Genomic DNA, 14,356 nt, shown 5'->3' with positions numbered 1-14,356 from the left:
AAAAAAGAAAACTTATTATTTAATTAATTATTTATTTATTTGTCAGAGAGAGAGAGAGAGAGAGAAAGCATAAGCAGGGAGAGCAGCAGGGGGAGAGGGAGAAGCAGACTCCCTGCTGAGCAGGGAGCCCGATACCACAGGGGCTCAATCCCAGGATCCTGGGATCATGACCTGAGCCAAAGGCAGATGCTTAACTGACTGAGCCACCCAGGCATCCTGAAACCTTGTCTTTTAAAGATACATGATGTATGACGTTTGTTTTAAAATGTTAAAAAAACAGGTGTTGAAAATGTTTGAAAGTGAATTAATGGAGGGCAGGGGTATTTATTATACTCTTTCCTCTCATTTGTGTATATTTGAAAATCCTGATCTTAAAACATGAGAAAGAGAGGAACTAAGGAAGGGAGGTAGGAGGAAGGGGGACGCCTCACTAGCAGACCCGTCCCATTTGAAAATTGCTCTTCTCATTTCTCATGCCTGCTGCAGGACAGAGGTGAGGACATCCACATTTCCATTTGTGTGCTTCTGTATTTGAAATGTTTAAAAAGTTTTTTTTTTTTTAAGATTTTATTCATTTGAGACACAGAGATACAGAGAGAGAGAGAGCATGAGCAGGGGCAGAGAGAGAAGGAGAAGCAGCACCCCCCCTGAGCCAGGAGCCCAACGTGGGGCTCAATCCCAGGACCCTGGAATCACGACCTGAGCCGAAGGCAGACGCTCAACCATCTGAGCCACCCAGGTGCCCCTAAAAAGTTTTTTAATTAAGAAAAAATTACCATAATAGCATATACTACTCTTCTAAAGGAGGGAAACAACACAGACTTTTGTACCCTCAAATGTTCTTATCTCTGTGGTTAGGGATTCCTAGAACTTTTGTATATAGGAATAAGCCGTGACTTATTTGTACTATAACATAAAACCCGAGGAAAATACAAATGACATTTTTACAGCAGTGGGTCAGTGAGGCTTTCAGCATGCAGGACCATGGGAAACCAGAAAGGGGGCTGCTGAAATGAGTACACTTAATGGTGAAGGAGCGCCGGAGAACTGAGTTTTACTACTTACATGCACTAGCATGTTTAGACATTGTAAAGGGCACTGGGAACCCCTAATGCTAGTCTCTGAATTGTTGTTGTTGTTGTTGTTGTTTTTTCCACTAACTCAGTCAGTCAAGGAAGTTAGATCATTTTCTCTTTGGTATTGATGAGGGGAGGTCCTAGTACAGAGAGGTCTAAATTATTCCACATGCTACTCAAGTCACTGGAATAAGGCAGAGTGTAGGCAATGACCCTCATTCTTCAGTATATTGAGAATACACACACACGCACACACACACACACATTTTAGGCTACCCTTAAATAAGTTTCCCCATTCCTTTGGTAAACTTAGTATGTGAAATTCAAGTAAACCCTGACTCCTATAAAATAAAACATCAGAAATGATTAAATCATAATAAATTATCCAATGGGATTTCTTCATCTATGCCCTATAAAATTAAAATTTCAATTAAAAATGTGATTCAGCAGGGGCTCCTGGGTGGCTCAGTCAGTTAAGATGCTGCCTTCGGCTCAGGTCATGATCCTGGGGTCCTGGGATCGAGCCCCACGTCCAGCTCCCTGCTCAGCGGGGAGCCTGTTTCTCCCTCTCCCTCTGCCTGCCACTCTGCCTACTTGTGCTCTCTCTCTATCTGTTGAATAAATAAATAAAATCTTTTAAAAAAATGTGATTCGGCAATAAGTGTTCAGATAGATAAATGTTTGTCAATGCAGTGATGTTTATTAATCACAGAATCACAGGATTATTCCCTGGGGGCTCACCTCCACTCTCGGAGTGTTGTTCATATAAGTGGGTATTACATGATAGCGTCTGACCCAAAAAATTTTTTGTTAAGTTACCACATCTACTGGTTTCATCTGTTCCATTCAGACTTTTTCCAGAAAAGCATCCACAGCAGTGAGTGAGCTTGTGTAAAGAAGAGAGATAAATTCCAGCCATCAGCAGGGAGGATGAATGCCTTGCTCTCAAAAGCAAGGTGCTCACAGGTGGAGGAGTGATCACCCTCACAGGGCCCTGTGGGCTAAAGGTCGGGGGAAGGGTATGAATAGTAACCCCACCAATGGGCATATTGCCTCCCTATACATTCTGCATTAAGGACAAGAAGACCCTTAGCGGGTACAGGTGCCTGAAATCATCTTCAAAGAAGACTTCATCCCATCAAATTCCTATTTGTTGTGTTGCAGAAAACTCAAAAGTTGGCAAGAGGTAAAGTATAGATGAAATTGGAAAAGAATGCAATGTCCCTCCAGCCCTTCACCCCAGAAGCCCTTGGCTGTGTGTCGACTCAGTGGCATTTCATGAGCACAGACTCAGTTTTTAATGTTGTAAGCACTCTACTGCTGCCATTGAACGTTGAGCTTTTCACTTAAAAATATTTAATTATGAAAGAAATATATACATATGTTTTCTGTTTAAAAAACCAATTTAGGGGCGCCTGGGTGGCTCAGTCATTAAGCGTCTGCCTTCGGCTCAGGTCATGGTCCCAGGGTCGTGGGATGGAGCCCTGCATCGGGCTCCCTGCTCGGCAGGAAGTCTGCTTCTCCCTCTCCCACTCCCCCTGCTTGTGTTCCCTCTCTCTGTCAAATAAATAAATCTTTAAAAAAACAATTTAGATCATCACTCCCTATCCTGCCCCCTTTTCCTGCACAACTGTGATCTCTTTGGTATGCATGCTTCCAGACACTTCGCATTTTTTTTTTAAGATTTTATTTATTTATTTGACAGAGAGAGACACAGCGAGAGAGGGAACACAAGCAGGGGGAGTGGGAGAGGGAGAAGCAGGCTTCCCGCCGAGCAGGGAGTCTGATGCGGGGCTCGATCCCAGGACCCTGGGATCATGACCTGAGCCAAAGGCAGATGCTTAACGACTGAGCCACCCAGGCGCCCCCAGACACTTTGCATTTGCCAGCAATAATTATGCTGAGAAAACTATACAAAATTAATTTGGGAGGTTGTTCTTACATTTCATTTCCTACTAGATATATTATTTTTCTATTTTGCTTTTCATTCAGAAATATGTCTTAAACAACTTTGTAAGACAGAGTATATAGGGCTATCTTCCATCTAATTTCTTTTAATTTGAGAGTATTAAAGCACCTGGTATTGCTTCGTCATCCCCTGTCATGGACATTTGGGTTATTTTCTATTTTTACTTGCTATAAACATTGTTGCAGTTAACATCCTCATACCATAATAATTGTTATAAAAACACACAAAGATAACTGGATTCTCTTTTGGCAATTAGAAGTGTTTCTGCTAACTTGTAAAGCAAATCCCACCCAGCCAACTGCTTTCTTCTTAGACCTGAGGATCCAGGCACGCCAAATATTTCCCCAGAAGGATTAAAACACTAGCTTCTGGCTCACAGACTGCCAGGAGTCCCACACATTACAGATTCATTTGTATTAACTGCCATCCTCCTTTAAAATACAAATGCCAGTGGATTCTATAAGGGAAAGCTGAGTGGGATTTCCCAAAGTAAAATAAGGAAGGTCACTTCAGGCAGAAGGAGTAAGAGATGATCAGGCTGAAAGAGTCACCTGATGCCAGTGCCTGGAAGTCGACAATAGACTAAGGAGCCACCGTGCACCCTCAGTCTCTCCTCTGTCAGCTTTAGCCATCTGTGGGCATCCCATGTTCTATTAGTACTGATCCTATATTGGCATCAGGCCGGGATGAAGTACAGAGGAATCACAAGGGCAAGGTCAGCCTGTGAATGAGAGCATCCGTCTGTTGTACTCCCCAGGTGCCCCCCTTGCTTCACCACACCCCTTCCAGCAGAGCCCATGGTGCAGACATGCATCGGAACTTGAACTTTTGAAAGAGCCTATTGAACGACTGCCCCTTGTCAGTGAAGTTTAACAAGCAAATCTCCCAGCAGCACCTTCTGAGAGTTTAGTTCAAAGCATGCAGGTGAACCTTCCTTTTCCTTTTATTTTTTGTAATACCTCACTTTATAAATGGTTATGGTTGCCTTCACAGTCACCTTATTACCCTGGCATATATAACAGTGTCCACAGGTTTGCTTACTTCACCAGAATGGAAAAAATCTAGCATCGGTTGTTATTATGCCTAATAGAAATAATATTTTTGGGAGACGCCAAAAATGTTATCAGCATTTCTGTATAGACGTGAACAGTCACGCAACTTGTTTTAGTTCTTGGCTAGGTCTTAGGAAAGAGAGTTGGAATAAGAGCTGAAATGAGTGCAAAATGTTCTTCCAGGAGGCTGGCGCTACCTGTCCTTAGTCCTCAGTCCTTGGTCCAGTGGCGTCTGATTTCTCAGGTTCACACCATGGAACCACATGTGAGCAAAGTTCTTCCATGTTCTCCAGTGTAAGCTCCCTGCCTCTTTTCACCCTTGGCCCTCACACCTTCCCCACACCGGTCCATGGAAAGCCAGGAGGCTGATACCGAGGCCACAGCCTGTTACGGGCAGGAAAGGAAATATAATGGGGTTGTTTTGTCTGGTGAAAAAGAGAGGTACTTTAGAATGAAACAAGTAAGGGTTTTAAATGACTTCTGCCATTTACTGTTATCTTAGCAAGTGGCTTCCTTTCTTTGAGCCTTCACCTCTTACCTATAAAATTTTGCTATCTGCTCTTGATACCTGCTTTGACTTAAACGTGGCACTGTATATAAAGCATGTAGCCCAGTACATAGCAGATAGTAGTCACTTTGCAAAATTCAGATACCATCACCAATAGTCATCATCTAAGGGCTCCTTTAGAGTGAAGTAAAGAAGAGGGGAGACATTGCTTTATTGTGTATCTATAGTCCTGACATTTATTTGACCCTTAATAATCACTGCAGCACTGAGATCTAGGACATATTTAATCTAAGCCCCTGTTTGTCTGTTCCTTTTTTCATCTGTAAAACAAATGATCCCCTGCATACACTCGTAAAGTCACATGATTAAAAACTATTAGGCATCAAAACATGTGTGTCCCTCTCCACCACTCAAGGCAGAGAACACATTTACCTGATGAGTGAAAAAGTTCCTTTTGTCCAAATAGAATGAAATCAGTATTCATTCGTGTATTTTCTTGCATTTTAGTGCTGAAATTACCCTAAATTTGTTTCTCTTTGTTTCTCCATCTGTGTCTATAAATATCTCTGTTTGCACACACAAAAAGCATGATCTCTAGTTGTACTTATAGATGGTTAAATCTTGTTTATACAGTTTTGGATCCAGGGAACATGCTGCAAATTTAAGTTGCTAAATTAACTAGGACATTGCTTGTTTCATGCCAACCGTAAAAGATTCTGTAAATATAAAATAAAGTGGGCATTGGGCTGGTTTATTGTAAGAAACCAAGAAAATCTTCTCAGGGGACAGATTTCTTCTTGCTATTAAGCTAGAGATATTTCTAGATGTGTTAGAAAAGAAGTATGTGTATAGAAATTTCTGTCTATGGGGTTTCTTTTGAGAAGCCATTAATCCCTCCTAAAAGAATGTACAATGACAGCTCTTATTGTTCCTCAGGGTTAGTTTCTTAATATACTATGAAGATATTTACTCAGGAGGCTTAAAAAAGATTTTTAGCATTAATTTTAGCATGAATTTTTTTTTATTTTTATTTTTTTATTTTTTTAAAGATTTTATTTATTTATTTGACAGAGAGACACAGCGAGAGAGGGAACACAAGCAGGGGGAGTGGGAGAGGGAGAAGCAGGCTTCCCGCCGAGCAGGGAGCCCGATGTGGGACTCGATCCCAGGACCCTGGGATCATGACCTGAGCCGAAGGCAGACGCTTAACGACTGAGCCACCCAGGCGCCCCATAATTTTAGCATGAATTTTTAACATTAATTCAGTATCTATGTAAGAACATTTAGTGGGTCTAGGAAAAAAAATATATATACCTAAATTCTAGCAAAATAGTAATCTCCATACTATCAACATACATTTGGAATGTTTTAAAAATGCTTTCTAGGGCGCCTGGGTAGCTCAGTTGTTAAGCGTCTGCCTTCGGCTCAGGTCGTGATCCCAGGGTCCTGGGATCGAGTCCCACATCGGGCTCCCTCCTCGAGGGGAAGCCTGCTTCTCCCTCTCCCACTCCCGCTGCTTGTGTTCCTGCTCTCACTATCTCTGTCTCTGTCAAATAAATAAATAAAATCTTTAAAATAAAAATAAAAAATAAAAAAAAATAAAAATGCTTTCTAGAAACATACTCCTTTCTGTATCAGCCACGAGAACATTAGACCCCAGCTAACCTGCCATTCATTGCCCTAGAGTTGCTATTTCCAGGGGCTTTGAGGGTTGTCTGTGGTCTTCCCAGATGACCCCACTCCTGTGCCTGGAGGCGATTTTGATATTCAGTCTGATCTGCTCAGCAAGATTTGTCAGTGTGCATCGTGGAGAATAATCGGTCTGAAAAGTGGTGCATGTGTTTACAGTCCATAGAAAGGAAACCACTTGCATAATTTACAGATTCAACACAGCAGGGGCCCGTGTGGAGGTTCTCCAGCAAAGAGCCATGCAGTGTCACAGCAGAGACTCAAGAAATGTTTGTGGCTATGAAGTTGACTCTTTAGAGCACCTTGCTTAGATATGGTTTTCCATATTTTCATGGGATGACATTGGGGTCAGGGATTGAAGAAGAAGGTGAATGTCGCTCTGTGGAGACCTAGATCCTCATGTAGCTGTTGTTGCCCATGACAGTGGTGTTGGCTATTCTCATCCAGGTGGTATGGCACATTGGCAAGAAACACCAAACTCAGTCCAGAGGCCCAGAGCCGCTAATCACCTCCCATGTTACCTTGGCAAAATCTAAAGTCTGTCTGCTTTTACTTACGTGAAAAATGGAGGGGTTGTATTGGATGATCTCTGCTATCCCTTCAGACTCTGACATGTCCATGACCAGTTTTGAATGACTCAGTATTAGGATTCCTAGGACTGCGGGTGCTCAAAAAGAAGGAAAATTTCTTTATATAAATTAGTTGTACAACTCGTTGACTCAGATTGTGGATTCCATGAGTCATTCTCATGATTCTTGATTTTAAGTCATTTAGTTTATTGTGGCCATATGTCCCGTTTCATCAAGTTGGCATTCAAAATAAAGTCACATTCCATTTACTAGTCAAAATAAAAGACTTGTGCTTCCACCCTGCTTAATACAAGGAAAGATTTTTCCCTTCACCTAGTCTCTTCCTGGTCTCCTAATCACAAGGTTGCTTACTCACTTTAAAGGATAAGTCCTGAGAACTGTTCCTTTGAAGAGAGAAACTCTTAGAACCTGCTCAGTCAGCCATGGAATCACATTCTTTCTGAATGTTAAGGCTGTTACAGGTGTTAAGGTGTTAAGGCTACTACACAGGGTTTTTGTTGGTGTTGTTGCTGCTTTTGAAACATGGGCACATTGGGTCTAGGAAGATTTAATTTAAGTCTTAGTCATACTCTGTAGCCACAGCTAGTCCCCTTCTCTATCCCTAAGCCTTGCTCCATTATTTGTTTTGTTGAGGGTTGTAACACAGCACTTTTCCCTTGAAAGCAAAGGCACGTTGTACGATCCAAGAAAATAAAACATTTAAATTCTTCACATTGTGAGCACAAACGAAGGACACCATAGCTCAGTGACAGTAAGACCTGCTTTGCTTCAAGAAGACCTACAGTTCCAGCTCTAGCTTGGACATGACGTGTGATAACTACTCTAAAACGGCAAGAGACAACTTCACAGAGAAACATGTATTCTAATCTGATTTTTAAAGAATGAATAAAAGCTTGACAGGAGGAAAGAACATCCCAGAAAGAATGAACAGCACAGGAAAAAAGAAGGCATGCAGGTTTGAGTATGGCCTGGGCTCAGGAAGCATGTTGGGAAAGAGCTGAAACTGGAGAAATGCACTGAGGAGAGGTTGCGGACTGTATTTAAAACTTCAACCTGATGCTCTTTGAATAATCCCATGGGAAGTTGTGAATGCATCTAAGAAAGAATTGACATGGTCCGATTTGATCTTAAGATTATCTTGGCAATAAGAGTGCCACTTCTATTTTCTGGGAACTTGCTGTATAATGGCAAGTTGATGTTTAATGCTTTAAATACTAACTTTTTAACTAATTACTGATATTTTAGTATTTATTAAGTTTCTAACAATGTGCCAGATTTCAGGCTAAGCCCTTTTCAATGCAGTATCTCATTTAATCCTCCCAAGAATGTTGTTGAAAGGATTCTATAACTGTCCCTATTTGATAGGCAGAGAACCCAAGCATTAGAGAAAGGTTTGGTAACTGCCCAGATTCAAACAGTAAGTACCTGAATTTAAACTCAGGCAGTTTGGTTCTACAACGCTAGTTTTAACCACCAGGGCAGTGGTCTTTAATTCTGGATGCACACAAGAATCACCACGGGAACTTAGAACAAAAACAAAAACACACTCAATAAAATCATAACATAATTAATTCTCAATTAAATCAAGACCCCTGGGAGCAGGATCTTGACATCCATTTGTTTTAAAAGTTCTGGCAAGTGAATCTAAAGGACAGACAGGGTTGCGATCTACTGAGCTAGACTATACTGTCACCTTAACATACAGTGGATAGTCATAAACATCCATATTCCACCACCACCCCCAAATCACAAGAGAAACCAAAAAAACTATTAAATAACAAAATCACAGACTATGAAGTCCTTCATGGCTTTTTTCCAGTTTTACACTCACAAAGAAAAACTATGGCCTTGATCTGTGTTAAGATCTGGCAGGAAGCGCAGAAGAAAAATCAAACAAGGTGGGGGTAAAAAGGAAAAGGTGACAAAGGGGTTTCCGGATGGGAAGGAAGAGAATGGTTGAAGTTGGGGCTGTTGAAGTAATAAGACACTATCTACTGATGAGCGGTCGCTAATATCAAAGGCACATTTGCAGAATGTTTCCTTTTCAGTAATTGTACAAAGACTCCCTTGCCATTACAAAGCACTTTTCTTCTTGGTGAACTGAAGAATGCTTTACCAACTAAATGCATCCCAGTAATATTCAGAGCTTATGTCCAACATAATCATAAGTTGCCTTGTTATTATGGAGGTAGCAGCCCCATTTAATAACATATTAAATGCATTATTCATTTATGTAACTCAGACCCAGGGACAGCTGCTGGGATGAAAATAGAACCATTCTGTAATGGAAAAAGCAGGTGTGTGCTTACTTGAGTAAATGAACTCTGTATTTCTGCACACAATTTTCTTCTAAATTTCAGGGACAGGTCTGGCAGGGCTAATGTGATGCCATTTTCATCCAGGAAATAAAATGGTTTCAGAATGCTTTTTAATGAGTATTTTAAAAAAATTACCAACAGTCTTCTCTGTGGCAGAATCCCGGGGGGGGATGGATTCGTGCTTAGGATTTAAGCAGAACTGTTGCTGCAGGATTCAGGAAAGCCCGAGGCAATGATTGGTCAGAAGAGCGACAGACAAAAGGAATGTTCTCTAGCTGATGATGCTGGTGGTGATGGTGAGCCCATGCCTCCAGAGCCGCTCGCCAAGACAGAGTCACAGGTGGGCTTGGATGCTGAGTGATTAAAAATCATAAGCTACCTTTAGTTTGCATGGCGCCTTGCCCCTGAAACACACAGGGAGTTTCTGATGCCCAAACTCGCTGGGGTGCCGTAATTACTATGTGACATTGCTGGTCATTTTCTTGCTACCATCGCTAGTACCAGAATGTCAGCATTCTCCAGTGCTGGCACCTTTTTTTTTTTTTTTTCCTTCTCTCTCCCACCTGCCATTATTTTCTCTGTTAATCAGCATGCACTCATAAGCACCTCCAATGGATTTACTTAAATAGTAGATGGAATGATGTTAAACATGCTCAGGCTTGATAATGACCAGCGGAATGAGTAGGGATCCTAGTGCAAGAGCAGAGAGTTCCAGACTGCCTGAAGGGCTGGGTGCTAACTCCTTAGTTGCTGGATTGTGAAGAGAAGCAGGGACTCCAAACATAAGGATTAGTCACAGCTGGTTCATGGGGGAGGTGCTTGAAAGGTTTGGGGGCAGTAGTAATAACCACCTGCTGTGCAGATATTTGAACACTTAAAATGGCACAGTCATCCCACTGTGGACCCCCTGATTATCAGCTTTGCATGTCCGCAGGGACAAGGATGCCCTCAAGGAACTTAAAGTTCATAGTCACACGCAGGAAGACAATCATACGAGGCAGAAATGGGTTCCTATCAATAAATCCTAAGGATCCTTTAAGAGTTTAGAGGAGAGACAATCTCATTCCATTTAAAGAGGCAGTAGAGTGGTGGTAAAGAGGATATTCTAGAGACAAATTGTCTGGGGTCCTGACTGGGTGATCTTGAGAAAACTGGTTAACTTCTCTGAATCTTAATTTCTTCATCTGTATGTTGAGAATAATAATAATACCTTCCTTAAGCAGAACTGTTTGGGATATTTTGAAGATAAATGACAAAAGTCATGTTAAGAACTTAGCACAATGGCAAATGTAGGAAGTACTCTCTACATATGAACTTCTTACTATTTCAATTACTATTTTACTATCACAGGAAGAGACAGAAGAGAGAAGCTCTAACTCAAAGTGGAAGTTTTAGGCAGCTGATAGAGCATGTAGGGAGATACAGAAGCAGGAAGAGCAAAAGAAAATAAGTACTTTCAAGAGGCTTGAAAGAGAGGTTTGACTAGGGCAGATGAGCTTTCTGGTGAGAAAGAATTCAGAGATGTAGTGCAGTTAGCTTGTGGAGGGCTTCATGGACAAGGTTATGGGATTTATGACTTATCCTAAGGACATTTGGAGGCCGTGAAGGTTATGAACAGGTAGGAGAAATAATATTAAACAAAAATAACTGGCAACACTTCATAAGCACTTGCTAATCGTCAGGGTTGTTTTAAATACTCTGTGTACATTAATCCATTTAATTTATACAATTACCCTATGAGGTGAATTAAATATTAACAATTGACCTTGTAGTGATCCATAGCATTCAGAGTACTTTCCCAGACAGTATTTAATTTGACTTTCTCAACCATGCTCTTAGGTGGTTGAGCCCAAGACTCAGGGACAGAGGAAAGGATATTGGCCAGATTTGAAGGGGTTGGAAAAGTATAGTTTGCAGGTCATATGTGGCACGCTGCCAATATCTGTAAATAAAGTTTTACTGAAACCCAGCTGTCTCCATTCTTTTGTGCATTATCTATGTCTACTTCTATGCTACAAAGAATTGAGTAGTGACAAAGACGGTATAGCTGGCAAAGCTAGACCATTTCCTATCTAGCCCTTTATATTAAAAGTTTCTCAACTTCTGGTCTAGAAGAGTGGAAAGATCTTAGACTTTGCTTCCACTTTGAGCTTTACCACTCTAGGTAAGCAGGCTTGGGGAGTCTGATATATGAGTATTCAGAGTGGTTACTGTGGACCCCACTCAAAAGGATGATGAACAGATAACATTGAAGCTTAAAGTCTTAAAGATGAGTTGTCCTAAAACCACAGATTCTAATTTATTATGAATCTGATAAATTGCATAGGACAAATTTGTAGAATGATCTTTTTTTTTTTTTCCTATTAAAGCTAAAATAAGAAGAAATAAGCAAAAGAGGAGGGAAGATTTACTCAATATGCAGACTGGTCTCCTTAATAGGAGTTTTCAATAGTTAGCCAATATAGTCCCTCATAAAATAGTGAATAAAAACTATTAAATTTAGCCAACATTCTGTATAAAACTCTTACCATAGCGTCCTCTGTGTGGCTAATGTTAAATTACATAATCCATAACAATCTTTGTCTGAATCACAAATTCCCTTGCAATCTATAGTACTCATTCTAACCCTCAGTTATCTAGTCTTTAAAGTGTCTCCTGGATTATCCACATATATCACTTCAAGATTATAAACATGGTGAGGGCCAGGACCATGCCTTCTACTGCTGTGCATTTCCCACAGCTCTGAAGTGAAATGATTCATTGAGTGACTGAATAAAAGAATTCCCTTAAAGTGCTAACAGTAGGTACAGTATGTTACTATGATGATTTGTCTTTCCGTTGGGTGCTTTGTATGAATTAGCTCTAGTCCTCATAGTGCTGTGAAGTGTAGTTCTTCATAGCCCTCTGGGCTACACGGTGATAGGTCCAGCTTAAAAAATGGGGAGTGATCCGAATTGTAATGAGCTGGATTACCACTTGAGCTTTTCTCCATGTAGGTATAGGAAAGTCGTTTCCAATAACTGCACGGACGGAGTGAGAGAACAGTACACCGCCAAACCGCAGAAGTGTCCCGGGAAGGCCCCCCGAGGGCTGCGCATCGTCACTGCAGATGGAAAGTTGACAGCAGAGCAAGGGCACAATGTTACCCTCATGGTGCAGCTGGAAGAGGTAGGACCAGATCCCCAGCCACTTTATCTTCTGGGGTCAGTGATTTTTCCTAGGAAATCAGATTTGGTGTACGTGTGTTTTTGTTTTAATTTTTTTTTTTTTTTTCATTTTAAATGTTGTTGACATTTGGGCGCCTGGGTGGCTCAGTTGGTTAAATGTTGTTGACATTTTTAATTTTTTTCTACTTTTGGCTCCTTGGTTTGTTGTTGTTGCTCTTATTTCCCCTTCCTCAACTATTCCCATTTCACTGCAAGCTGTTCTTTACTCTTGCTTAATATATCATTTCTTGGAAGTTCTTTTTGGATTTAACTGTGCCTCATTGGCATTTCCAGCCCAAAGCTTTCTCAGAATACATTAATGGTATTCCAAAAATAATTTAGCGCCCACACATGTTCAGCCTAACAGATACTGATGCTGTCTTCCTCTTTCAACCTGACGTCTTGGCTTTTCTTTTCCAAAGGCAGCATGCTGGTCATACCTAAAACACTAAGGCTAATCTAAATATAATTGAGTATACTTTCTTTGGTGATTGAACGTTTTTAATTTTGTAGCATCTCAGTGATATCATTATGAGCATCAGTGACTGACAAATTATGGTTATCTGAGATTTCTGAATATTTAGATAGTGGATAAGATAATTTATACCATGTATTTTTAAATATGCACAAGCATTTTTATCATCTTATAAATGAAGATGTTCTCTGAAGGATAAACAATTTCATTAAATGATCTCAATTATCAAGCCAGACAGTCCTGCCTTCGGCCAGGTCTTCTGAGTATTAAAATATGGGCAGCACCGTGCTAGGCCTTGAGAGCACAAAAGGATTTAAAAAGTTAATAATGATACCAGGATTAAGACCTCCATCATTGACTTCCAGCTTCTTCTTTTTTTTTTTTTTTTGAGATTTTATTTATTTGCGAGAGAGAGAATGAGAGACAGAGAGCATGAGAGGGAGGAGGGTCAGAGGGAGAAGCAGGCTCCCCGCCGAGCAGGGAGCCCAATGCGGGACTCGATCCCGGGATTCCAGGATCATGACCTGAGCCGAAGGCAGTCGCTTAACCAACTGAGCCACCCAGGCGCCCGACTTCCAGCTTCTTCTGATAGCTCAGTGGTTTTCAGTCTTTAACATGAATAAAAATTAGCTGGTGCACATGTTAAAACAGTTTTCCAGGCCCCATCTCCAAAGATTCTGATTCAGTAGGTTGGGGGGGCCCACGAATATGCATTTATAATAAGACTATAGGTTATGCATTGTGCTCGAAGAATAAACAGAACAAAACAAGAGCAAAGTCAAGGGGAATAGAGTAGCCTTTAGAGGCTCTGAGTGTGACTTGAAAGGGAAAAGATGAAGCATTTAGGATTACTTTGTCAGGATTGATCAGCATTATTGGTATTTTAATCCCTGTAGGAAAGACAACTGTGAAATAATGAGTTTGAAATTCTGGCTCAGATGATGCTGATGCCTCAAGGACCGCTTAGAGAACCATCCCTCTAACCTAATACTCCTTTCTGTTATCTCCTTAATAAGTGCCTTTCAGCCATACCCAGTCTCCTAAATACAAGGTTCCCCGAAATTCTTCAGCTGGAAGTAGAAAGATACAGACCAATTTAGGCCAATTGGAGTTGCTCACATTTCACAGAAATAAAATCTTTAGGCTTCTGCCTGAGGCTATGACATATTAGCTCGCGGAAAATCAAATATATATGTATATATTTAGAGCAGGAGTGAGATTCTGAGAGAGACAAAGAGAGACATAAGGAGGAAGAAGAGCATGAGAGCATTGTCATGAAGATTTGGGCAAACAGAACCCTTTTCCTCAGAGACGGGAAATTCATTGTAGCAGTCCAACAATTCATGCTGTATTTGCCCTCAGGGACTTTGCCAATTCATACATCACACTGTAGAAGAGGTCAGGTTTCAGATTCCCAGTTAGAAGGCCAGACAGAAAGTCTTCGCTAAACAACTGGCAGTAGGCTCACAAGGC

At 41.0% G+C, this 14,356-nt stretch overlaps 1 protein-coding gene across 3 annotated transcripts in view; it reads left to right on the top strand.

The window, feature by feature from the left end:
• Positions 1 to 14,356, top strand: part of SORCS1 (sortilin related VPS10 domain containing receptor 1) — a 507,270-nt gene that overhangs the window by 419,857 nt on the left and 73,057 nt on the right. For all 3 annotated transcript variants that reach the window (XM_064595254.1, XM_064595255.1, XM_064595253.1), the window contains exon 18: positions 12,199 to 12,370. In XM_064595254.1, the coding sequence (XP_064451324.1) occupies positions 12,199 to 12,370 (172 nt within the window). The remainder of the gene's footprint in view (positions 1 to 12,198; positions 12,371 to 14,356) is intronic.

Source organism: Mirounga angustirostris, unplaced genomic scaffold (assembly GCF_029215605.1).
Source record: "Mirounga angustirostris isolate CCGP_5_RB_7025 unplaced genomic scaffold, mMirAng1.0.hap1 SCAF_6, whole genome shotgun sequence".
NCBI classification, from domain to species: Eukaryota; Metazoa; Chordata; class Mammalia; order Carnivora; family Phocidae; genus Mirounga; species Mirounga angustirostris.
This window is presented reverse-complemented; position numbering and strand designations above follow the sequence as displayed.